Source organism: Salmo trutta, unplaced genomic scaffold (assembly GCF_901001165.1).
Source record: "Salmo trutta unplaced genomic scaffold, fSalTru1.1, whole genome shotgun sequence".
Classification (NCBI taxonomy): domain Eukaryota; kingdom Metazoa; phylum Chordata; class Actinopteri; order Salmoniformes; family Salmonidae; genus Salmo; species Salmo trutta.
In genome coordinates, this window is record NW_021822713.1 from 195,813 (window position 1) to 221,684 (window position 25,872).

Consider the following 25,872-nt stretch of genomic DNA (forward strand, 5'->3'; position numbering starts at 1 on the left):
ATGTACTTATATTACTGTATACTATCAGATATATTAGAGTATTGTCACTGTACATACTAGTATATTATTAGAGTTCTGTAGTCACTGTACATACTAGTATATTATTAGAGTTCTATAGTCACTGTACATACTAGTATATTATTAGAGGTTTATGGTCACTGTACATACTAGTATATTATTAGTATATTATTGGAGTTCTATAGTCACTGTACATACTAGTATATTATTAGAATTCTATAGTCACTGTACATACTAGTATATTATTAGAGTTCTATAGTCACTGTACATACCAGTATATTATTAGTATATTATTAGAGTTCTATAGTCACTGTACATACTAGTATATTATTAGTATATTATTAGAGTTCTATAGTCACTGTACATACTAGTATATTATTAGAGTTCTAAAGTCACTGTACATACTAGTATATTATTAGAGTTTTATGGTCACTGTACATTCTAGTATATTATTAGTATATTATTGGAGTTCTATAGTCACTGTACATACTAGTATATTATTAGAATTCTATAGTCACTGTACATACTAGTATATTATTAGAGTTCTATAGTTACTGTACATACTAGTATATTATTAGAGTTTTATAGTCACTGTACATACTAGTATATTATTAGAGTTCTATAGTCACTGTACATACCAGTATATTATTAGTATATTATTAGAGTGCTATAGTCACTGTACATACTAGTATCTTATTAGTATATTATTAGAGTTCTATAGTCACTGTACATACTAGTATATTATTAGAGTTCTAAAGTCACTGTATATACTAGTATATTATTAGAATTCTATAGTCACTGTACAAACTAGTATATTATTAGAGTTCTGTAATCACTGTACATACTAGTATATTATTAGTATATTGTTAGAGTTCTATAGTCACTGTACATACTAGTATATTATTAGAGTTCTGTAGTCACTGTACATACTAGTATATTATTAGAGTTCTATAGTCACTGTACATACTAGTATATTATTAGTATATTATTAGAGTTCTATAGTCATTGTACATACTAGTATATTATTAGAGTTTATGGTCACTGTACATACTAGTATATTATTAGTATATTATTGGAGTTCTATAATCACTGTACATACTAGTATATTATTAGAATTCTATAGTCACTGTACATACTAGTATATTATTAGAGTTCTATAGTTACTGTACATACTAGTATATTATTAGAGTTTTATAGTCACTGTACATACTAGTATATTATTAGTAAATTATTGGAGTTCTATAGTCACTGTACATACCAGTATATTACTAGAGTTCTATAGTCACTGTACATACTAGTATATTTTTTGTATATTATTAGAGTTCTATAGTCACTGTACATACTAGTATATTATTAGAGTTTTATAGTCACTGTACACACTAGTATATTATTAGTAAATTATTGGAGTTCTATAGTCACTGTACATACCAGTATATTACTAAAGTTCTATAGTCACTGTACATACTAGTATATTTTTTGTATATTATTAGAGTTCTATAGTCACTGTACATACTAGTATATTATTAGAGTTCTATAGTCACTGTACATACTAGTATATTATTAGTATATTATTGGAGTTCTATAGTCACTGTACATACTAGTATATTACTAGAGTTCTATAGTCACTGTACATACAAGTATATTGTTAGAGTTCTATAGTCACTGTACATACTAGTATATTTTTAGTATATTATTAGAGCTCTATAGTCACTGTACATACTAGTATATTATTAGAGTTCTGTAGTCACTGTACATACTCGTATATTATTAGAGTTCTGTAGTCACTGTACATACTAGTATATTATTATAGTTCTGTAGTCACTGTACATACTAGTAAACTATTAGTATATTATTAGAGCTCTATAGTCACTGTACATACTAGTATATTATTATAGTTCTGTAGTCACTGTACATGCTAGTATATTATTAGAGTTCTATAGTCACTGTACATACTAGTATATTATTAGAGTTCTATAGTCACTGTACATACTACTATATTATTAGAGTTCTATAGTCACTGTACATACTAGTATATTATTAGTATATTATTAGAGTTCTGTAGTCACTGTACATAATGGTATATTATTAGAGTTCTGTCGTCACTGTACATACTAGTATATTATTGGAGTTCTATAGTCACTGTACATACTAGTATATTATTAGAGTTCTGTAGTCACTGTACATACTAGTAAACTATTAGTATATTATTAGAGCTCTATAGTCACTGTACATACTAGTATATTATAGAATTCTATAGTAACTGTACATACTAGAATAATATTAGAGTTCTATAGTTACTGTACATACTAGTATATTATTAGAGTTCTGTAGTCACTGTACATACTAGTATATTATTAGAGTTCTGTAGTCACTGTACATACTAGTATATTATTAGTATATTATTAGAGTTCTATAGTCACTGTACATACTAGTATATTATTAGTATATTATTAGAGTTCTATAGTCACTGTACATACTAGTATATTATTAGAGTGCTATAGTCACTGTACATACTAGTATCTTATTAGTATATTATTAGAGTTCTATAGTCACTGTACATACTAGTATATTATTAGAGTTCTAAAGTCACTGTACATACTAGTATATTATTTGAATTCTATAGTCACTGTACATACTAGTATATTATTAGAGTTCTGTAATCACTGTACATACTAGTATATTATTAGTATATTGTTAGAGTTCTATAGTCACTGTACATACTAGTATATTATTAGAGTTATGTAGTCACTGTACATACTAGTATATTATTAGAGTTCTGTAGTCACTGTACATACTAGTATATTATTAGTATATTATTAGAGTTCTATAGTCACTGTACATACTAGTATATTATTAGAGGTTTATGGTCACTGTACATACTAGTATATTATTAGTATATTATTGGAGTTCTATAGTCACTGTACATACTAGTATATTATTAGAATTCTATAGTCACTGTACATACTAGTATATTATTAGAGTTCTATAGTCACTGTACATACCAGTATATTATTAGTATATTATTAGAGTGCTATAGTCACTGTACATACTAGTATATTATTAGAGTTCTATAGTCACTGTACATACTAGTATATTATTAGAGTTCTAAAGTCACTGTACATACTAGTATATTATTAGAATTCTATAGTCACTGTACAAACTAGTATATTATTAGAGTTCTGTAATCACTGTACATACTAGTATATTATTAGTATATTGTTAGAGTTCTATAGTCACTGTACATACTAGTATATTATTAGAGTTCTGTAGTCACTGTACATACTAGTATATTATTAGTATATTATTAGAGTTCTATAGTCACTGTACATACTAGTTTTTTATTATAGTTCTGTAGTCACTGTACATACTAGTATATTATTAGAGTTCTATAGTCACTGTACATACTAGTATATTATTAGAGTTCTATAGTCACTGTACACACTAGTATATTATTAGTATATTATTAGAGTTCTGTAGTCACTGTACATACTAGTATATTATTAGTTATATAGTCACTGTACATACTAGTATATTATTAGTATATTATTAGAGTTCTATAGTCACTGTGCATGCTGGTATATTATTAGAGTTCTATAGTCACTGTACATACTACTATATTATTAGAGTTCTATAGTCACTGTACATACTAGTATATTATTAGTATATTATTAGAGTTCTGTAGTCACTGTACATAATGGTATATTATTAGAGTTCTGTCGTCACTGTACATACTAGTATATTATTGGAGTTCTAAAGTCACTGTACATACTAGTATATTATTAGAGTTCTATAGTCACTGTACATACTAGTATATTAATAGAATTCTATAGTAACTGTACATACTAGAATAATATTAGAGTTCTATAGTTACTGTACATACTAGTATATTATTAGAGTTCTGTAGTCACTGTACATACTAGTATATTATTAGAGTTCTGTAGTCACTGTACATACTAGTATATTATTAGTATATTATTAGAGTTCTATAGTCACTGTACATACTAGTATATTATTAGAGTTCTATAGTCAAAGTACATACTACTATATTATTAGAGTTCTATAGTCAAAGTACATACTACTATATTATTAGAGTTCTGTAGTCACTGTACATAATGGTATATTATTAGAGTTCTGTCGTCACTGTACATACTAGTATATTGTTGGAGTTCTAAAGTCACTGTACATACTAGTATATTATTAGAGTTCTATAGTCACTGTACATACTAGTATATTAATAGAATTCTATAGTAACTGTACATACTAGAATAATATTAGAGTTCTATAGTTACTGTACATACTAGTATATTATTAGAGTTCTGTAGTCACTGTACATACTAGTATATTATTAGAGTTCTGTAGTCACTGTACATACTAGTATATTATTAGTATATTATTAGAGTTCTATAGTCACTGTACATACTAGTATATTATTAGTATATTATTAGAGTTCTATAGTCACTGTACATACTAGTATATTATTAGAGTGCTATAGTCACTGTACATACTAGTATCTTATTAGTATATTATTAGAGTTCTATAGTCACTGTACATACTAGTATATTATTAGAGTTCTAAAGTCACTGTACATACTAGTATATTATTTGAATTCTATAGTCACTGTACATACTAGTATATTATTAGAGTTCTGTAATCACTGTACATACTAGTATATTATTAGTATATTGTTAGAGTTCTATAGTCACTGTACATACTAGTATATTATTAGAGTTCTATAGTTACTGTACATACTAGTATATTATTAGAGTTTTATAGTCACTGTACATACTAGTATATTATTAGAGTTCTATAGTCACTGTACATACCAGTATATTATTAGTATATTATTAGAGTGCTATAGTCACTGTACATACTAGTATCTTATTAGTATATTATTAGAGTTCTATAGTCACTGTACATACTAGTATATTATTAGAGTTCTAAAGTCACTGTACATACTAGTATATTATTAGAATTCTATAGTCACTGTACAAACTAGTATATTATTAGAGTTCTGTAATCACTGTACATACTAGTATATTATTAGTATATTGTTAGAGTTCTATAGTCACTGTACATACTAGTATATTATTAGAGTTCTGTAGTCACTGTACATACTAGTATATTATTAGTATATTATTAGAGTTCTATAGTCACTGTACATACTAGTATATTATTATAGTTCTGTAGTCACTGTACATACTAGTATATTATTAGAGTTCTATAGTCACTGTACATACTAGTATATTATTAGAGTTCTATAGTCACTGTACACACTAGTATATTATTAGTATATTATTAGAGTTCTGTAGTCACTGTACATACTAGTATATTATTAGTTATATAGTCACTGTACATACTAGTATATTATTAGTATATTATTAGAGTTCTATAGTCACTGTACATGCTGGTATATTATTAGAGTTCTATAGTCACTGTACATACTACTATATTATTAGAGTTCTATAGTCACTGTACATACTAGTATATTATTAGTATATTATTAGAGTTCTGTAGTCACTGTACATAATGGTATATTATTAGAGTTCTGTCGTCACTGTACATACTAGTATATTATTGGAGTTCTAAAGTCACTGTACATACTAGTATATTATTAGAGTTCTATAGTCACTGTACATACTAGTATATTAATAGAATTCTATAGTAACTGTACATACTAGAATAATATTAGAGTTCTATAGTTACTGTACATACTAGTATATTATTAGAGTTCTGTAGTCACTGTACATACTAGTATATTATTAGAGTTCTGTAGTCACTGTACATACTAGTATATTATTAGTATATTATTAGAGTTCTATAGTCACTGTACATACTAGTATATTATTAGAGTTCTATAGTCAAAGTACATACTACTATATTATTAGAGTTCTATAGTCACTGTACATACTAGTATATTATTAGTATATTATTAGAGTTCTGTAGTCACTGTACATAATGGTATATTATTAGAGTTCTGTCGTCACTGTACATACTAGTATATTGTTGGAGTTCTAAAGTCACTGTACATACTAGTATATTATTAGAGTTCTATAGTCACTGTACATACTAGTATATTAATAGAATTCTATAGTAACTGTACATACTAGAATAATATTAGAGTTATATAGTTACTGTACATACTAGTATATTATTAGAGTTCTGTAGTCACTGTACATACTAGTATATTATTAGAGTTCTGTAGTCACTGTACATACTAGTATATTATTAGTATATTATTAGAGTTCTATAGTCACTGTACATACTAGTATATTATTAGTATATTATTAGAGTTCTATAGTCACTGTACATACTAGTATATTATTAGAGTGCTATAGTCACTGTACATACTAGTATCTTATTAGTATATTATTAGAGTTCTATAGTCACTGTACATACTAGTATATTATTAGAGTTCTAAAGTCACTGTACATACTAGTATATTATTTGAATTCTATAGTCACTGTATATACTAGTATATTATTAGAGTTCTGTAATCACTGTACATACTAGTATATTATTAGTATATTGTTAGAGTTCTATAGTCACTGTACATACTAGTATATTATTAGAGTTCTGTAGTCACTGTACATACTAGTATATTATTAGAGTTCTGTAGTCACTGTACATACTAGTATATTATTAGTATATTATTAGAGTTCTATAGTCACTGTACATACTAGTATATTATTAGAGTTTTATGGTCACTGTACATACTAGTATATTATTAGTATATTATTGGAGTTCTATAGTCACTGTACATACTAGTATATTATTAGAATTCTATAGTCACTGTACATACTAGTATATTATTAGAGTTCTATAGTTACTGTACATACTAGTATATTATTAGAGTTTTATAGTCACTGTACATACTAGTATATTAATAGAGTTCTATAGTCACTGTACATACCAGTATATTATTAGTATATTATTAGAGTGCTATAGTCACTGTACATACTAGTATCTTATTAGTATATTATTAGAGTTCTATAGTCACTGTACATACTAGTATATTATTAGAGTTCTAAAGTCACTGTACATACTAGTATATTATTAGAATTCTATAGTCACTGTACAAACTAGTATATTATTAGAGTTCTGTAATCACTGTACATACTAGTATATTATTAGTATATTGTTAGAGTTCTATAGTCACTGTACATACTAGTATATTATTAGAGTTCTGTAGTCACTGTACATACTAGTATATTATTAGAGTTCTATAGTCACTGTACATACTAGTATATTATTAGTATATTATTAGAGTTCTATAGTCATTGTACATACTAGTATATTATTAGAGTTTTATGGTCACTGTACATACTAGTATATTATTAGTATATTATTGGAGTTCTATAGTCACTGTACATACTAGTATATTATTAGAATTCTATAGTCACTGTACATACTAGTATATTATTAGAGTTCTATAGTTACTGTACATACTAGTATATTATTAGAGTTTTATAGTCACTGTACATACTAGTATATTATTAGTAAATTATTGGAGTTCTATAGTCACTGTACATACCAGTATATTACTAGAGTTCTATAGTCACTGTACATACTAGTATATTTTTTGTATATTATTAGAGTTCTATAGTCACTGTACATACTAGTATATTATTAGAGTTTTATAGTCACTGTACATACTAGTATATTATTAGTAAATTATTGGAGTTCTATAGTCACTGTACATACCAGTATATTACTAAAGTTCTATAGTCACTGTACATACTAGTATATTTTTTGTATATTATTAGAGTTCTATAGTCACTGTACATACTAGTATATTATTAGAGTTCTATAGTCACTGTACATACTAGTATATTATTAGTATATTATTGGAGTTCTATAGTCACTGTACATACTAGTATATTACTAGAGTTCTATAGTCACTGTACATACAAGTATATTGTTAGAGTTCTATAGTCACTGTACATACTAGTATATTTTTAGTATATTATTAGAGCTCTATAGTCACTGTACATACTAGTATATTATTAGAGTTCTGTAGTCACTGTACATACTAGTATATTATTATAGTTCTGTAGTCACTGTACATACTAGTAAACTATTAGTATATTATTAGAGCTCTATAGTCACTGTACATACTAGTATATTATTATAGTTCTGTAGTCACTGTACATGCTAGTATATTATTAGAGTTATATAGTCACTGTACATACTAGTATATTATTAGAGTTCTATAGTCACTGTACATACTACTATATTATTAGAGTTCTATAGTCACTGTACATACTAGTATATTATTAGTATATTATTAGAGTTCTGTAGTCACTGTACATAATGGTATATTATTAGAGTTCTGTCGTCACTGTACATACTAGTATATTATTGGAGTTCTATAGTCACTGTACATACTAGTATATTATTAGAGTTCTGTAGTCACTGTACATACTAGTAAACTATTAGTATATTATTAGAGCTCTATAGTCACTGTATATACTAGTATATTAATAGAATTCTATAGTAACTGTACATACTAGAATAATATTAGAGTTCTATAGTTACTGTACATACTAGTATATTATTAGAGTTCTGTAGTCACTGTACATACTAGTATATTATTAGAGTTCTGTAGTCACTGTACATACTAGTATATTATTAGTATATTATTAGAGTTCTATAGTCACTGTACATACTAGTATATTATTAGAGTTCTATAGTCACTGTACATACTACTATATTATTAGAGTTCTATAGTCACTGTACATACTAGTATATTATTAGTATATTATTAGAGTTCTGTAGTCACTGTACATAATGGTATATTATTAGAGTTCTGTCGTCACTGTACATACTAGTATATTATTGGAGTTCTATAGTCACTGTACATACTAGTATATTATTAGAGTTCTGTAGTCACTGTACATACTAGTAAACTATTAGTATATTATTAGAGCTCTATAGTCACTGTACATACTAGTATATTAATAGAATTCTATAGTAACTGTACATACTAGAATAATATTAGAGTTCTATAGTTACTGTACATACTAGTATATTATTAGAGTTCTGTAGTCACTGTACATACTAGTATATTATTAGAGTTCTGTAGTCACTGTACATACTAGTATATTATTAGTATATTATTAGAGTTCTATAGTCACTGTACATACTAGTATATTATTAGTATATTATTAGAGTTCTATAGTCACTGTACATACTAGTATATTATTAGAGTGCTATAGTCACTGTACATACTAGTATCTTATTAGTATATTATTAGAGTTCTATAGTCACTGTACATACTAGTGTATTATTAGAGTTCTAAAGTCACTGTACATACTAGTATATTATTTGAATTCTATAGTCACTGTACATACTAGTATATTATTAGAGTTCTGTAATCACTGTACATACTAGTATATTATTAGTATATTGTTAGAGTTCTATAGTCACTGTACATACTAGTATATTATTAGAGTTCTGTAGTCACTGTACATACTAGTATATTATTAGAGTTCTGTAGTCACTGTACATACTAGTATAGTATTAGTATATTATTAGAGTTCTATAGTCACTGTACATACTAGTATATTATTAGAGTTTTATGGTCACTGTACATACTAGTATATTATTAGTATATTATTGGAGTTCTATAGTCACTGTACATACTAGTATATTATTAGAATTCTATAGTCACTGTACATACTAGTATATTATTAGAGTTCTATAGTTACTGTACATACTAGTATATTATTAGAGTTTTATAGTCACTGTACATACTACTATATTATTAGTAAATTATTGGAGTTCTATAGTCACTGTACATACCAGTATATTACTAGAGTTCTATAGTCACTGTACATACTAGTATATTTTTTGTATATTACTAGAGTTCTATAGTCACTGTACATACTAGTATATTTTTTGTATATTATTAGAGTGCTATAGTCACTGTACATACTAGTATCTTATTAGTATATTATTAGAGTTCTATAGTCACTGTACATACTAGTATATTATTAGAGTTCTAAAGTCACTGTACATACTAGTATATTATTAGAATTCTATAGTCACTGTACAAACTAGTATATTATTAGAGTTCTGTAATCACTGTACATACTAGTATATTATTAGTATATTGTTAGAGTTCTATAGTCACTGTACATACTAGTATATTATTAGAGTTCTGTAGTCACTGTACATACTAGTATATTATTAGTATATTATTAGAGTTCTATAGTCACTGTACATACTAGTATATTATTAAAGTTCTATAGTTACTGTACATACTAGTATATTATTAGAGTTTTATAGTCACTGTACATACTAGTATATTATTAGTAAATTATTGGAGTTCTATAGTCACTGTACATACCAGTATATTACTAGAGTTCTATAGTCACTGTACATACTAGTATATTTTTTGTATATTATTAGAGTTCTATAGTCACTGTACATACTAGTATATTATTAGAGTTTTATAGTCACTGTACATACTAGTATATTATTAGTAAATTATTGGAGTTCTATAGTCACTGTACATACCAGTATATTACTAGAGTTCTATAGTCACTGTACATACTAGTATATTTTTTGTATATTATTAGAGTTCTATAGTCACTGTACATACTAGTATATTATTAGAGTTCTATAGTCACTGTACATACTAGTATATTATTAGTATATTATTGGAGTTCTATAGTCACTGTACATACTGGTATATTACTAGAGTTCTATAGTCACTGTACATACAAGTATATTGTTAGAGTTCTATAGTCACTGTACATACTAGTATATTTTTAGTATATTATTAGAGCTCTATAGTCACTGTACATACTAGTATATTATTAGAGTTCTGTAGTCACTGTACATACTAGTATATTATTAGAGTTCTGTAGTCACTGTACATACTAGTATATTATTATAGTTCTGTAGTCACTGTACATACTAGTAAACTATTAGTATATTATTAGTGTTCTATAGTCACTGTACATACTAGTATATTATTATAGTTCTGTAGTCACTGTACATACTAGTATATTATTAGAGTTCTATAGTCACTGTACATACTAGTATATTATTAGAGTTCTATAGTCACTGTACATACTAGTATATTATTAGTATATTATTACAGTTCTATAGTCACTCTACATACTGGTATATTATTAGAGTTCTATAGTCACTGTACATACTAGTATATTATTATAGTTCTATAGTCACTGTACATACTAGTATATTATTAGAGTTCTATAGTCACTGTACATACTAGTATATTTTTAGTAAATTATTAGAGCTCTATAGTCACTGTACATACTAGTATATTATTAGAGTTCTGTAGTCACTCTACATACTAGTATATTATTAGAGTTCGTTAGTCACTGTACATACTAGTATATTATTAATATATTATTAGAGTTCTATAGTCACTGTACATACTAGTATATTATTATAGTTCTGTAGTCACTGTACATACTAGTATATTATTAGTATATTATTAGAGTTCTATAGTCACTGTACATACTAGGATATTATTAGAGCGCTATAGTCACTGTACATACTAGTATATTATTAGAGTTCTGTATTCACTGTATATACTAGTATATTATTAGTATATTATTAGAGTTCTGTAGTCACTGTACATACTAGTATATTATTACAGTTCTGTAGTCACTGTACACACTAGTATATTATTAGAGTTCTATAGTCACTGTACATACTAGTATATTATTAGAGTTCTGTAGTCACTGTTCACACTAGTATTTTATTAGAGTTCTATAGTCACTGTACATACTAGTATATTATTAGTATATTATTAGAGTTCTATAGTCACTGTACATACTAGTATATTATTAGAGTTCTGTAGTCACTGTACATACTAGTATATTATTAGAGTTCTTTATTCACTGTACACACTAGTATATTATTAGAGTTCTATAGTCACTGTACATACTAGTAGATTATTAGTATATTATTAGAGTTCTATAGTCACTGTACCTACTAGTATATTATTAGAGTTCTATAGTCACTGTACATACTAGTATATTATTAGAATTCTATAGTCACTGTACATACTAGAAAAATATTAGAGTTCTATAGTTACTGTACATACTAGTATATTATTAGAGTTATATAGTCACTGTACAAACTAGTATATTATTAGAGTTCTACAACGTTTGGTATAAATCTTTTATTAGACCGTTGTGTACAGTGTGTACAGATACAGTGTGTTTGGATATAGTGCCATATAAAGGGAATAGGGATCCAATTGGGACAAATTTCATATCTGCCGTCGTGTGTTTCCCCAATCAGACATCAGGAAGAAGGAGAAGCAGCTTCTGGAGAAGGCTGGCTACACCCAGAGTATCAACTCCTCCATCACAACCATCATCCCCACCCTGGCAACCATCCTCACCTTCGTAGTCCACACCCTGCTGGGCCTGCCCCTCGGCTCCTCGGAAGTAAGTAGTATACCTAATACCTAGTCCTAATACCTAGTCCCAATACCTAGTCCCAATACCTAGTCCTAATACCTATTCCTAATACCTTATCCTAATACCTATTCCTAAAACCTATTCCTAATACCTATTCCTAATACCTAGACCTAATACCCAGTCCTAATACCTATTCCTAATACCTATTCCTAATACCTATTCCTAATACCTAGTCCTAATACCTATTCCTAATACCTAGTCCTAATACCTAGTCCTAAAACCTAGTCCTAATACCTAGACCTATTAACTAGTCCTAATACCTAGTCCTAATACCTATTCCCAATACCTAGTCCTAATACCTAGTCCTAATACCTAGTCCCAATACCTAGTCCTAATACATAGACCTAATACATAGTCCTAATACCTATTCCTAATACATAGACCTAATACCTATTCCTAATACCTAGTCCTAAAACCTATTCCTAATACCTAGTCCTAATACCTGGTCCTATTACCTAGTCCTAATACCTATTCCTAATACCTAGTCCTAATACCTAGTCCTAATACCTAGTCCTAATACCTAGTCGTAATACCTAGTCCTAATACATAGACTTAATACCTATTCCTAATACCTATTCCTAATACCTAGTCCTAATACATAGACCTAATACCTAGTCCTAATACCTATTCCTAATACCTAGTCCTAATACCTAGTCCTAATACATAGACTTAATACCTAGTCCTAATACCCAGTCCTAATACCTAGTCCTAATACCTAGTCCTAATACCTAGTCCTAATGCCTAGACCTAATACCTAGACTTAATACCTATTCCTAATACCTAGTCTTAATACCTAGACCTAATACCTTGTCCTAATACCTAGTCCTAATACCTAGTCCTAATACCTAGTCCTAATACCTAGTCCTATTACCTAATCCTAATACCTAGTCCCAATACCTAGTCCTAATACCTAGACATAATACCTAGTCCTAATACCTAGTCCTAATACCTAGTCCTAATACCTAGTCTTAATTCCTAGTCCTAATACCTAGTCCTAATACCTAGTCCTAATACCAAGTCCTATTACCTAGTCCTAATATCTAGTCTAGTCATACTGAGTAGTATCTCTATAGTCTTTAGCTCAGAGGGCTAACATAGTCAGCTATGAATACAGTAGTACCTAATGAAAGGCCTTTCGCTCAGAGATCTAACATAGTCAGCTATGAGTACAGTAGTACCTAATGAAAGGTCTTTAGCTCAGAGATCTAACAAAGTCAGCTATGAATACAGTAGTACCTAATGAAAGGCCTTTAGCTCCGAGGGCTAACATAGTCAGCTATGAGTACAGTAGTACCTAATGAGAGGCCTTTAGCTCAGAGGGCTAACATAGTCAGCTATGAGTACAGTAGTACCTAATGAAAGGCCTTTAGCTCAGAGGGCTAACATAGTCAGCTATGAGTACAGTAGTACCTAATGAAAGGTCTTTAGCTCAGAGAGCTAACATAGTCAGCTATGAATACAGTAGTACCTAATGAAAGGCTTTTAGCTCAGAGGGCTAACATAGTCAGCTATGAATACAGTAGTACCTAATGAGAGGCATTTAGCTCAGAGGGCTAACATAGTCAGCTATGAATACAGTAGTACCTAATGAAAGGCCTTTAACTCAGAGAGCTAACAGAGTCAGCTATGAGTACAGTAGTACCTAATGAAAGGCCTTTAGCTCAGAGAGCTAACATAGTCAGCTATGAGTACAGTAGTACCTAATGAGAGGCCTTTAGCTCAGAGAGCTAACATAGTCAGCTATGAGTACAGTAGTACCTAATGAAAGGCCTTTAGCTCAGAGAGCTAACATAGTCAGCTATGAGTACAGTAGTACCTAATGAAAGGCTTTTAGCTCAGAGGGCTAACCATCCTGTGGTGTGTACTCTACTGTAAATGTCTCTTACTGTGTTTTTACCAGGCTGTTACCATCCTCGCCATCTTGTTTTTACCAGGCTGTTTACCATCCTCGCCATCTTGTTATTACTAGGCTGTTACCATCCTCTCCATCTTGTTATTACCAGGCTGTTACCATCCTCGCCATCTTGTTTTTACCAGGCTGTTACCATCCTCTCCATCTTGTTTTTATCAGGCTGTTACCATCCTCTCCATCTTGTTTTTACCAGACTGTTACCATCCTCGCCATCTTGTTTTTATCAGGCTGTTACCATCCTCTCCATCTTGTTATTACCAGGCTGTTACCATCCTCGCCATCTTGTTTTTACCAGGCTGTGACCATCCTCGCCATCTTGTTTTTACCAGGCTGTGACCATCCTCGCCATCTTGTTTTTACCAGGCTGTTACCATCCTCGCCATCTTGTTTTTACCAGGCTGTGACCATCCTCGCCATCTTGTTTTTACCAGGCTGTTTACCATCCTCTCCATCTTGTTTTTATCAGGCTGTTACCATCCTCGCCATCTTGTTTTTACCAGGCTGTTTACCATCCTCGCCATCTTATTTTTACTAGGCTGTTACCATCCTCGCCATCTTGTTTTTACCAGGCTGTTACATCCTCTCCATCTTGTTTTTACCAAGCTGTTACCATCCTCGCCATCTTGTTTTTACCAGGCTGTTACATCCTCTCCATCTTGTTTTTACCAAGCTGTGACCATCCTCGCCATCTTGTTTTTATCAGGCTGTTACCATCCTCTCCATCTTGTTATTACCAGGCTTTTACCATCCTCGCCATCTTGTTATTACCAGGCTTTTACCATCCTCGCCATCTTGTTTTTATCAGGCTGTTACCATCCTCGCCATCTTGTTTTTATCAGGCTGTTACCATCCTCTCCATCTTGTTATTACCAGGCTGTTACCATCCTCTCCATCTTGTTATTACCAGGCTTTTACCATCCTCGCCATCTTGTTTTTATCAGGCTGTTACCATCCTCGCCATCTTGTTTTTACCAGGCTTTTTACCATAATCGCCATCTTGTTTTACCATGCTGTTACCATCCTCTCCATATTGTTTTTACCAGGCTGTGACCATCCTCTCCATCTTGTTTTTACCAGGCTGTTACCATCCTCTCCATCTTGTTATTACCAGGCTTTTACCATCCTCGCCATCTTGTTTTTATCAGGCTGTTACCATCCTCTCCATCTTGTTATTACCAGGCTTTTACCATCCTCGCCATCTTGTTTTTATCAGGCTGTTACCATCCTCGCCATCTTGTTTTTACCAGGCTGTGACCATCCTCGCCATCTTGTTTTTACCAGGCTGTTACATCCTCTCCATCTTGTTTTTACCAAGCTGTTACCATCCTCGCAATCTTGTTTTTACCAGGCTGTGACCATCCTCGCCATCTTGTTTTTACCAGGCTGTTACATCCTCTCCATCTTGTTTTTACCAGGCTGCGACCATCCTCGCCATCTTGTTTTTACCAGGCTGTTACCATCCTCGCCATCTTGTTTTTACCAGGCTGTTAAATCCTCTCCATCTTGTTTTTACCAAGCTGTTACCATCCTCACCATCTTGTTTTTACCAGGCTGTGACCATCCTCGCCATCTTGTTTTTATCAGGCTGTTACCATCCTCGCCATCTTGTTTTTATCAGGCTGTTACCATCCTCTCCATCTTGTTATTACCAGGCTTTTACCATCCTCGCCATCTTGTTTTTAACAGGCTGTTACCATCCTCGCCATCTTGTTTTTATCAGGCTGTTACCATCCTCTCCATCTTGTTTTTACCAGACTGTTACCAACCTCTCCATCTTGTTATTACCAGACTGTTACCATCCTCGCCATCTTGTTTTTACCAGGCTGTTATATCCTCTCCATCTTGTTTTTACCAGACTGTTACCATCCTCGCCATCTTGTTTTTATCAGGCTGTTACCATCCTCGCCATCTTGTTTTTATCAGGCTGTTACCATCCTCTCCATCTTGTTATTACCAGGCTTTTACCATCCTCGCCATCTTGTTTTTATCAGGCTGTTACCATCCTCGCCATCTTGTTTTTACCAGGCTTTTTACCATAATCGCCATCTTGTTTTACCAGGCTGTTACCATCCTCTCCATCTTGTTATTACCAGGCTTTTACCATCCTCGCCATCTTGTTTTTATCAGGCTGTTACCATCCTCTCCATCTTGTTATTACCAGGCTTTTACCATCCTCGCCATCTTGTTTTTATCAGGCTGTTACCATCCTCGCCATCTTGTTTTTACCAGGCTGTTACCATCCTTGCCATCTTGTTTTTACCAGGCTGTTACATCCTCTCCATCTTGTTTTTACCAGGCTGTGACCATCCTCGCCATCTTGTTTTTACCAGGCTGTTACATCCTCTCCATCTTGTTTTTACCAATCTGTTACCATCCTCACCATCTTGTTTTTACCAGGCTGTGACCATCCTCGCCATCTTGTTTTTATCAGGCTGTTACCATCCTCGCCATCTTGTTATTACCAGGCTGTTACCATCCTCTCCATCTTGTTATTACCAGGCTTTTACCATCCTCGCCATCTTGTTTTTACCAGGCTGTTACCATCCTCTCCATCTTGTTTTTACCAGACTGTTACCATCCTCTCCATCTTGTTATTACCAGACTGTTACCATCCTCGCCATCTTGTTTTTACCAGGCTGTTACATCCTCTCCATCTTGTTTTTACAAGACTGTTACCATCCTCGCCATCTTGTTTTTATCAGGCTGTTACCATCCTCGCCATCTTGTTTTTATCAGGCTGTTACCATCCTCTCCATCTTGTTTTTACCAGGCTGTTATATCCTCTCCATCTTGTTTTTACCAGACTGTTACCATCCTCGCCATCTTGTTTTTATCAGGCTGTTACCATCCTCGCCATCTTGTTTTTATCAGGCTGTTACCATCCTCTCCATCTTGTTATTACCAGGCTTTTACCATCCTCGCCATCTTGTTTTTATCAGGCTGTTACCATCCTCGCCATCTTGTTTTTACCAGGCTTTTTACCATAATCGCCATCTTGTTTTACCAGGCTGTTACCATCCTCTCCATCTTGTTATTACCAGGCTTTTACCATCCTCGCCATCTTGTTTTTATCAGGCTGTTACCATCCTCTCCATCTTGTTATTACTAGGCTGTTACCATCCTCGCCATCTTGTTTTTACCAGGCTGTTACCATCCTCGCCATCTTGTTTTTACCAGGCTGTTACATCCTCTCCATCTTGTTTTTACCAGGCTGTGACCATCCTCGCCATCTTGTTTTTACCAGGCTGTTACATCCTCTCCATCTTGTTTTTACCAAGCTGTTACCATCCTCACCATCTTGTTTTTACCAGGCTGTGACCATCCTCGCCATCTTGTTTTTATCAGGCTGTTACCATCCTCGCCATCTTGTTTTTATCAGGCTGTTACCATCTTCTCCATCTTGTTATTACCAGGCTTTTACCATCCTCGCCATCTTGTTTTTATCAGGCTGTTACCATCCTCGCCATCTTGTTTTTATCAGGCTGTTACCATCCTCGCCATCTTGTTATTACCAGGCTGTTACCATCCTCTCCATCTTGTTATTACCAGGCTTTTACCATCCTCGCCATCTTGTTTTTACCAGGCTGTTACCATCCTCTCCATCTTGTTTTTACCAGACTGTTACCATCCTCTCCATCTTGTTATTACCAGACTGTTACCATCCTCGCCATCTTGTTTTTACCAGGCTGTTACATCCTCTCCATCTTGTTTTTACAAGACTGTTACCATCCTCGCCATCTTGTTTTTATCAGGCTGTTACCATCCTCGCCATCTTGTTTTTATCAGGCTGTTACCATCCTCTCCATCTTGTTTTTACCAGGCTGTTATATCCTCTCCATCTTGTTTTTACCAGACTGTTACCATCCTCGCCATCTTGTTTTTATCAGGCTGTTACCATCCTCGCCATCTTGTTTTTATCAGGCTGTTACCATCCTCTCCATCTTGTTATTACCAGGCTTTTACCATCCTCGCCATATTGTTTTTATCAGGCTGTTACCATCCTCGCCATCTTGTTTTTACCAGGCTTTTTACCACAATCGCCATCTTGTTTTACCAGGCTGTTACCATCCTCTCCATCTTGTTATTACCAGGCTTTTACCATCCTCGCCATCTTGTTTTTATCAGGCTGTTACCATCCTCTCCATCTTGTTATTACTAGGCTGTTACCATCCTCGCCATCTTGTTTTTACCAGGCTGTTACCATCCTCGCCATCTTGTTTTTACCAGGCTGTTACATCCTCTCCATCTTGTTTTTACCAGGCTGTGACCATCCTCGCCATCTTGTTTTTACCAGGCTGTTACATCCTCTCCATCTTGTTTTTACCAAGCTGTTACCATCCTCACCATCTTGTTTTTACCAGGCTGTGACCATCCTCGCCATCTTGTTTTTATCAGGCTGTTACCATCCTCGCCATCTTGTTTTTATCAGGCTGTTACCATCTTCTCCATCTTGTTATTACCAGGCTTTTACCATCCTCGCCATCTTGTTTTTATCAGGCTGTTACCATCCTCGCCATCTTGTTTTTATCAGGCTGTTACCATCCTCGCCATCTTGTTATTACCAGGCTGTTACCATCCTCTCCATCTTGTTATTACCAGGCTTTTACCATCCTCGCCATCTTGTTTTTACCAGGCTGTTACCATCCTCTCCATCTTGTTTTTACCAGACTGTTACCATCCTCTCCATCTTGTTATTACCAGACTGTTACCATCCTCGCCATCTTGTTTTTACCAGGCTGTTACATCCTCTCCATCTTGTTTTTACAAGACTGTTACCATCCTCGCCATCTTGTTTTTATCAGGCTGTTACCATCCTCGCCATCTTGTTTTTATCAGGCTGTTACCATCCTCTCCATCTTGTTATTACCAGGCTTTTACAATCCTCGCCATCTTGTTTTCATCAGGCTGTTACCATCCTCTCCATCTTGTTTTTACCAGGCTGTTTACCATAATCGCCATCTTGTTTTTACCAGGCTGTTACCATCCTCTCCATCTTGTTTTTATCAGGCTGTTACCATCCTCTCCATCTTGTTTTTATCAGGCTGTTACCATCCTCTCCATCTTGTTTTTATCAGGCTGTTACCATCCTCTCCATCTTGTTTTTACCAGGCTGTTACCATCCTCGCCATCTTGTTTTTACCAGGCTGTTTACCATAATCGTCATCTTGTTTTTACCAGGCTGTTTACCATAATCTCCATCTTGTGTTTACCAGGCTTTTACCATCATCGCCATCTTTAACTCCATGCGGTTCTCCCTGGGTTTGCTGCCGTTCTCTGTCAAAGCCATAGCTGAAGGACAAGTATCGCTAGCCCGGCTAAAGGTGAGACTCCTCTCCTCTCTTTTAAAACACTGTCAATCATCAACTTCATCCACTTCCTGTATATCATGAAGCTCATGTGTCGTAGCATTTCTGTTATCAGTCTCTTTGTAACATGAAGATAAGCACTGTGTGTTTTACTGCGTTTGGGTTTGTATACTTTGTATGTGTGTAAATGTTCATGTTTACATTTGTGATTATTTGTGTGTGTGTGTGTGTGTGTGTGTGTGTGTGGGGGGGGGGGGGGTGTGGGGTGTGTGTGTGTATATGGGTGTGTGTTTTTGGGTGTGTATGTGGGAGTGTGTGTGTGTGTGTGCCTGCTTGTGTGTGTGTGTGTGTGTGGGGGGGGTTGTGTATGTATGTGTGTGTGTGTGTGTGTGTGTGTGTGTGTGTGTGTGTGTGTGTGTGTGTGTGTGTGTGTGTGTGTGTGTGTGTGTGTGTGCGTGTCCACTCTGTGTGTGTGTGTAGAAACTGCTGATGACTCAGAACCCAGAGTCGTACCTGGTCCAGAGACATGGGTCCACCTCAGCCCTGGTCATGGAGAAGGCTACATTCACCTGGACCAGGCCTGAAGGACAGACAACCACTACGGTACCAGACACTACAGCCTCTCTGAAGAGGGGGAAGGTGGAACCACAGGGCCAGAACGGGACTCACACACCGGGCCGGAACGGGACTCACACACCGGGCCAGAACGGGGCTCACACACCGGGCCAGAACGAGGCCAAGCCCACCCTGAGAAACATCTCCTTTAACCTGCCTAAGGTAGGTGCTGGTAGGGATTGGGTTAGATAGGGTCTGGGTTAGATAGGGTCTGGGTTAGATAGGGTCTGGGTTAGATAGGGTCTGGGTTAGATAGGGCTTCTGATTGGGTTAGATAGGGTCTGGGTTAGATAGGGCTGTTGATTGGGTTAGATAGGGCTGTTGATTGGGTTAGATAGGGCTTCTGATTGGGTTAGATAGGGCTGTTGATTGGGTTAGATAGGGTTAGATAGGGCTTTTGATTGGGATAGATAGGGCTTTTGATTGGGTTAGATGGGGTGAGTAGGGTCTGGGTTAGATAGGGCTTTTGATTGGGTTAGATAGGGCTTTTGATTGGGTTAGATAGGGCTTTTGATTGGGTTAGATAGGGCTTTTGATTGGGTTAGATAGGGTCTGGTTGAGATAGGGCTTCTGATTGGGTTAGATAGGGCTTTTGATTAGGTTAGATAGGGCTTTTGATTGGATTAGATAGGGCTTTTGATTGGGTTAGATAGGGTCTGGTTTAGATAGGGCTTCTGATTGGGTTAGATGGGTTGAGTAGGGTCTGGGTTAGATGGGGCTTTTGATTGGGCTAGATGGGGCTTCTGATTGGTTTAGATGGGGTGAGTAGGGTAAGGGTTAGATAGGGCTTTTGATTGGTTTAGCTGGGTTGAGTAGGGTCTGGGTTAGATAGGGCTTTTGATTGGGTTAGATGGGTTGAGTAGCGTCTGGGTTAGCTTGGGTTTAGGGTAGCAACATTTCAGTCAATCTTCCAAAATGCTCAGTTTTTTTCATTCGTCCCAGTTGGAAGATTCCCAGAATCATGAGGGAATAATCAGGATATCTGGGAAATCTGGGAAAGTTACCAGAGATATCTGGAGTTAGATGGGGTTAAGCAGGGGTCAGAGTTCAATAGGTTAAGCAGGGGTCAGAGATAGATGGGGTTAAGCAGGGGTCAGAGTTAGATGGGATTAGCAGGGGTCAGAGTTAGATGGGATTAGCAGGGGTCCGAGTTAGATGGGATTAGCAGGGGTCAGAGTTAGATGGGATTCGCAGGGGTCAGAGTTAGATGGGATTAGCAGGGGTCAGAGTTAGATGGAGCTAAGCAGGGGTCAGAGTTAGATGGGATTAGCAGGGGTCAGAGTTAGATGGGGGTAAGCAGGGGTCAGAGTTAGATGGGATTAGCAGGGGTCAGAGTTCAATAGGTAAGCAGGGGTCAGAGTTAGATGGGATTAGCAGGGGTCAGAGTTAGATGGTATTCGCAGGGGTCAGAGTTAGATGGGATTAGCAGGGGTCAGAGTTAGATGGGATTAGCAGGGGTCAGAGTTAGATGGGATTAGCAGGGGTCAGAGTTAGATTGGATTAGCAGGGGTCAGAGTTAGATGGGATTAGCAGGGGTCAGAGTTAGATGGGTTTAGCAGGTGTCAGAGTTAGATGGGATTAGCAGGGGTTAGAGTTAGATGGGGGTAAGCAGGGGTCAGAGATAGATGGGGGTAAGCAGGGGTCAGAGATAGATGGGATTAGTAGGGGTCAGAGTTAGATGGGATTAGCAGGGGTCAGACTTAGATGGGATTAGCAGGGGTCAGAGTTAGATGGGGTAAACAGGGGTCAGAGTTAGATGGGGTAAGCAGGGGTCAGAGTTAGATGGGATTAGCAGGGGTCAGAGTTAGATGGGATTAGCAGGGGTCAGAGTTAGATGGGATTAGCAGGGGTCAGAGTTAGATGGGATTAGCAGGGGTCAGAGTTAGATGGGATTAGCAGGGGTCAGAGTTAGATGGGATTAGCAGGGGTCAGAGTTAGATGGGATTAGCAGGGGTCAGAGTTAGATGGGATTAGCAGGGGTCAGAGTTAGATGGGATTAGCAGGGGTCAGAGTTAGATGGGATTAACAGTGGTCAGAGTTAGATGGGTTAAACAGGGGTCAGAGTTAGATGGGATTAGCAGGGGTCAGAATTAGATGGGATTAGCAGGGGTCAGAGTTAGATGGGATTAGCAGGGGTCAGAGTTAGATGGGATTAGCAGGGGTCAGAGTTGGATGGGGGTAAGCAGGGGTCAGAGTTAGATGGGATTAGCAGGGGTCAGAGTTAGCTGGGATTAGCAGGGGTCAGAGTTATATGGGTTAAACAGGGGTCAGAGTTAGACGGGATTAGCAGGGGTCAGAATTAGATGGGATTAGCAGGGGTCAGAGTTAGATGGGATTAGCAGGGGTCAGAGTTAGATGGGATTAGCAGGGGTCAGAGTTGGATGGGGTAAGCAGGGGTCAGAGTTAGATGGGATTAGCAGGGGTCAGAGTTAGCTGGGATTAGCAGGGGTCAGAGTTAGATGGGATTAGCAGGGATCAGAGTTAGATGGGATTAGCAGGGGTCAGAGTTTGATGGGATTAGCAGGGGTCAGAGTTAGATGGGATTAGCAAGGGTCAGAGTTAGATGGGATTAGCAGGGGTCAGAGTTAGATGGGATTAGCAGGGGTCAGAGTTAGATGGGATTAGCAGGGGTCAGAGTTAGATGGGATTAGCAGGGGTCAGAGTTAGATGGGATTAGCAGGGGTCAGAGTTAGATGGGATTAGCAGGGATCAGAGTTAGATGGGATTAGCAGGGGTTAGAGTTAGATGGGATTCGCAGGGGTCAGAGTTAGATGGGATTAGCAGGGGTCAGAGTTAGATGGGATTAGCAGGGGTCAGAGTTAGATGGGATTAGCAGGGGTCAGAGTTAGATTGGATTAGCAGGGGTCAGAGTAGGATGGGATTAGCAGGGGTCAGAGTTAGATGGGTTTAGCAGGTGTCAGAGTTAGATGGGATTAGCAGGGGTTAGAGTTAGATGGGGGTAAGCAGGGGTCAGAGATAGATGGGGGTAAGCAGGGGTCAGAGATAGATGGGATTAGTAGGGGTCAGAGTTAGATGGGATTAGCAGGGGTCAGAGTTAGATGGGATTAGCAGGGGTCAGAGTTAGATGGGGTAAACAGGGGTCAGAGTTAGATGGGGTAAGCAGGGGTCAGAGTTAGATGGGATTAGCAGGGGTCAGAGTTAGATGGGATTAGCAGGGGTCAGAGATAGATGGGATTAGCAGGGGTCAGAGTTAGATGGGATTAGCAGGGGTCAGAGTTAGATGGGATTAGCAGGGGTCAGAGTTAGATGGGATTAGCAGGGGTCAGAGTTAGATGGGATTAGCAGGGGTCAGAGTTAGATGGGATTAACAGTGGTCAGAGTTAGATGGGTTAAACAGGGGTCAGAGTTAGATGGGATTAGCAGGGGTCAGAATTAGATGGGATTAGCAGGGGTCAGAGTTAGATGGGATTAGCAGGGGTCAGAGTTAGATGGGATTAGCAGGGGTCAGAGTTGGATGGGGGTAAGCAGGGGTCAGAGTTAGATGGGATTAGCAGGGGTCAGAGTTAGATGGGATTAGCAGGGGTCAGAGTTATATGGGTTAAACAGGGGTCAGAGTTAGACGGGATTAGCAGGGGTCAGAATTAGATGGGATTAGCAGGGGTCAGAGTTAGATGGGATTAGCAGGGGTCAGAGTTAGATGGGATTAGCAGGGGTCAGAGTTGGATGGGGGTAAGCGGGGTCAGAGTTAGATGGGATTAGCAGGGGTCAGAGTTAGCTGGGATTAGCAGGGGTCAGAGTTAGATGGGATTAGCAGGGATCAGAGTTAGATGGGATTAGCAGGGGTCAGAGTTAGATGGGATTAGCAGGGGTCAGAGTTAGATGGGATTAGCAAGGGTCAGAGTTAGATGGGATTAGCAGGGGTCAGAGTTAGATGGGATTAGCAGGGGTCAGAGTTAGATGGGATTAGCAGGGGTCAGAGTTAGATGGGATTAGCAGGGGTCAGAGTTAGATGGGATTAGCAGGGGTCAGAGTTAGATGGGATTAGCAGGGGTCAGAGTTAGATGGGATTAGCAGGGGTTAGAGTTAGATGGGATTAGCAGGGGTCAGAGTTAGATGGGATCAGCAGGGGTCAGAGTTGTATGGGGGTAAGCAGGGGTCAGAGTTAGATGGGATTAGCAGGGGTCAGAGTTAGATGGGATTACCAGGGGTCAGAGTTAGATGGGATTTGCAGGGGTCAGAGTTAGATGGGATTAGCAGGGGTCAGAGTTAGATGGGATTAGCAGGGATCAGAGTTAGATGGGATTAGCAGGGGTTAGAGTTAGATGGGATTAGCAGGGGTCAGAGTTAGATGGGATCAGCAGGGGTCAGAGTTGTATGGGGGTAAGCAGGCGTCAGAGTTAGATGGGATTAGCAGGGGTCAGAGTTAGATGGGATTAGCAGGGGTCAGAGTTAGATGGGATTAGCAGGGATCAGAGTTATATGGGGGTAATCAGGGGTCAGAGTTAGATGGGTTAAACAGGGGTCAGAGTTCGGTGGGATTAGCAGGGATCAGAGTTATATGTGATTGATTACTGATGACTGTTTGACTTTTTAGGGAAACCTGCTTGGTATCTGTGGCAACGTGGGAAGCGGGAAGACATCGCTGATATCGAGCATCTTAGAACAGGTTTGCTTTGAAAGTGTTTGTTACCTTTTATCAGTTAAATGTTCAAATATACAAACAATACACACGACATTGAGTAAATTAATCACTATGACTGAAAATTGGCTGACATCGTAAAAGGAATTGTCTCATCCAAAGATTCTTCTAAAAACGGTATTAAGTCATGTTTTGTGTTGCATGACGTGATGTACGATATGTTCCCCATCCCAGATGCACCTGCAGCATGGTTCAGTCACAGCAGACGGAGCGTTTGCCTACGTTTCCCAGCAGGCCTGGATCTTCCACGGTACGGTCCAAGACAATATCTTGATGGGGGAACCCTTCAACCAGACCAGGTAATGTTCCTATGGTCTGTTCTCCTTTACTTTACCTGCCAGGTAATGTTACTATGTTCTGTTCTCCTTTACTTTACCTGCCAGGTAATGTTACTATGGTCTGTTCTCCTTTACTTTACCTGGCCAGGTAATGTTACTATGGTCTGTTCTCCTTTACTTTACCTGGCCAGGTAATGTTACTATGTTCTGTTCTCCTTTACTTTACCTGGCCAGGTAATGTTACCATGTTCTGTTCTCCTTTACTTTACCTGCCAGGTAATGTTACTATGGTCTGTTCTCCTTTACTTTACCTGCCAGGTAATGTTACTATGGTCTGTTCTCCTTTACTTTACCTGCCAGGTAATGTTACTATGGTCTGTCCACCTGTTTCACCTGCCAGGTAATGTTACTATGGTCTGTTTACCTGTTTTACCTGCCAGGTAATGTTATTATGGTCTGTTTACCTGTTTTACCTGGCCAGGTAATGTTATTATGGTCTGTTTACCTGTTTTACCTGGCCAGGTAATGTTATTATGGTCTGTTTACCTGTTTTACCTGGCCAGGTTATGTTACTATAGTCTGTTCTCCTTGACTCCTGAATATCAATACATTATGTACA

The 25,872-nt window shown here is 36.2% G+C and overlaps 1 protein-coding gene across 1 annotated transcript in view; it reads left to right on the forward strand.

The window, feature by feature from the left end:
* Window positions 1–25,872, forward strand: part of LOC115183973 (multidrug resistance-associated protein 9) — a gene marked incomplete in the record, with an annotated part of 116,097 nt that overhangs the window by 35,008 nt on the left and 55,217 nt on the right. Inside the window, 5 exon segments of the mRNA XM_029744959.1 lie at window positions 12,301–12,449; window positions 19,608–19,715; window positions 20,181–20,477; window positions 24,871–24,942; window positions 25,150–25,274. Of these exon segments, the coding sequence (XP_029600819.1) occupies window positions 12,301–12,449; window positions 19,608–19,715; window positions 20,181–20,477; window positions 24,871–24,942; window positions 25,150–25,274 (751 nt within the window).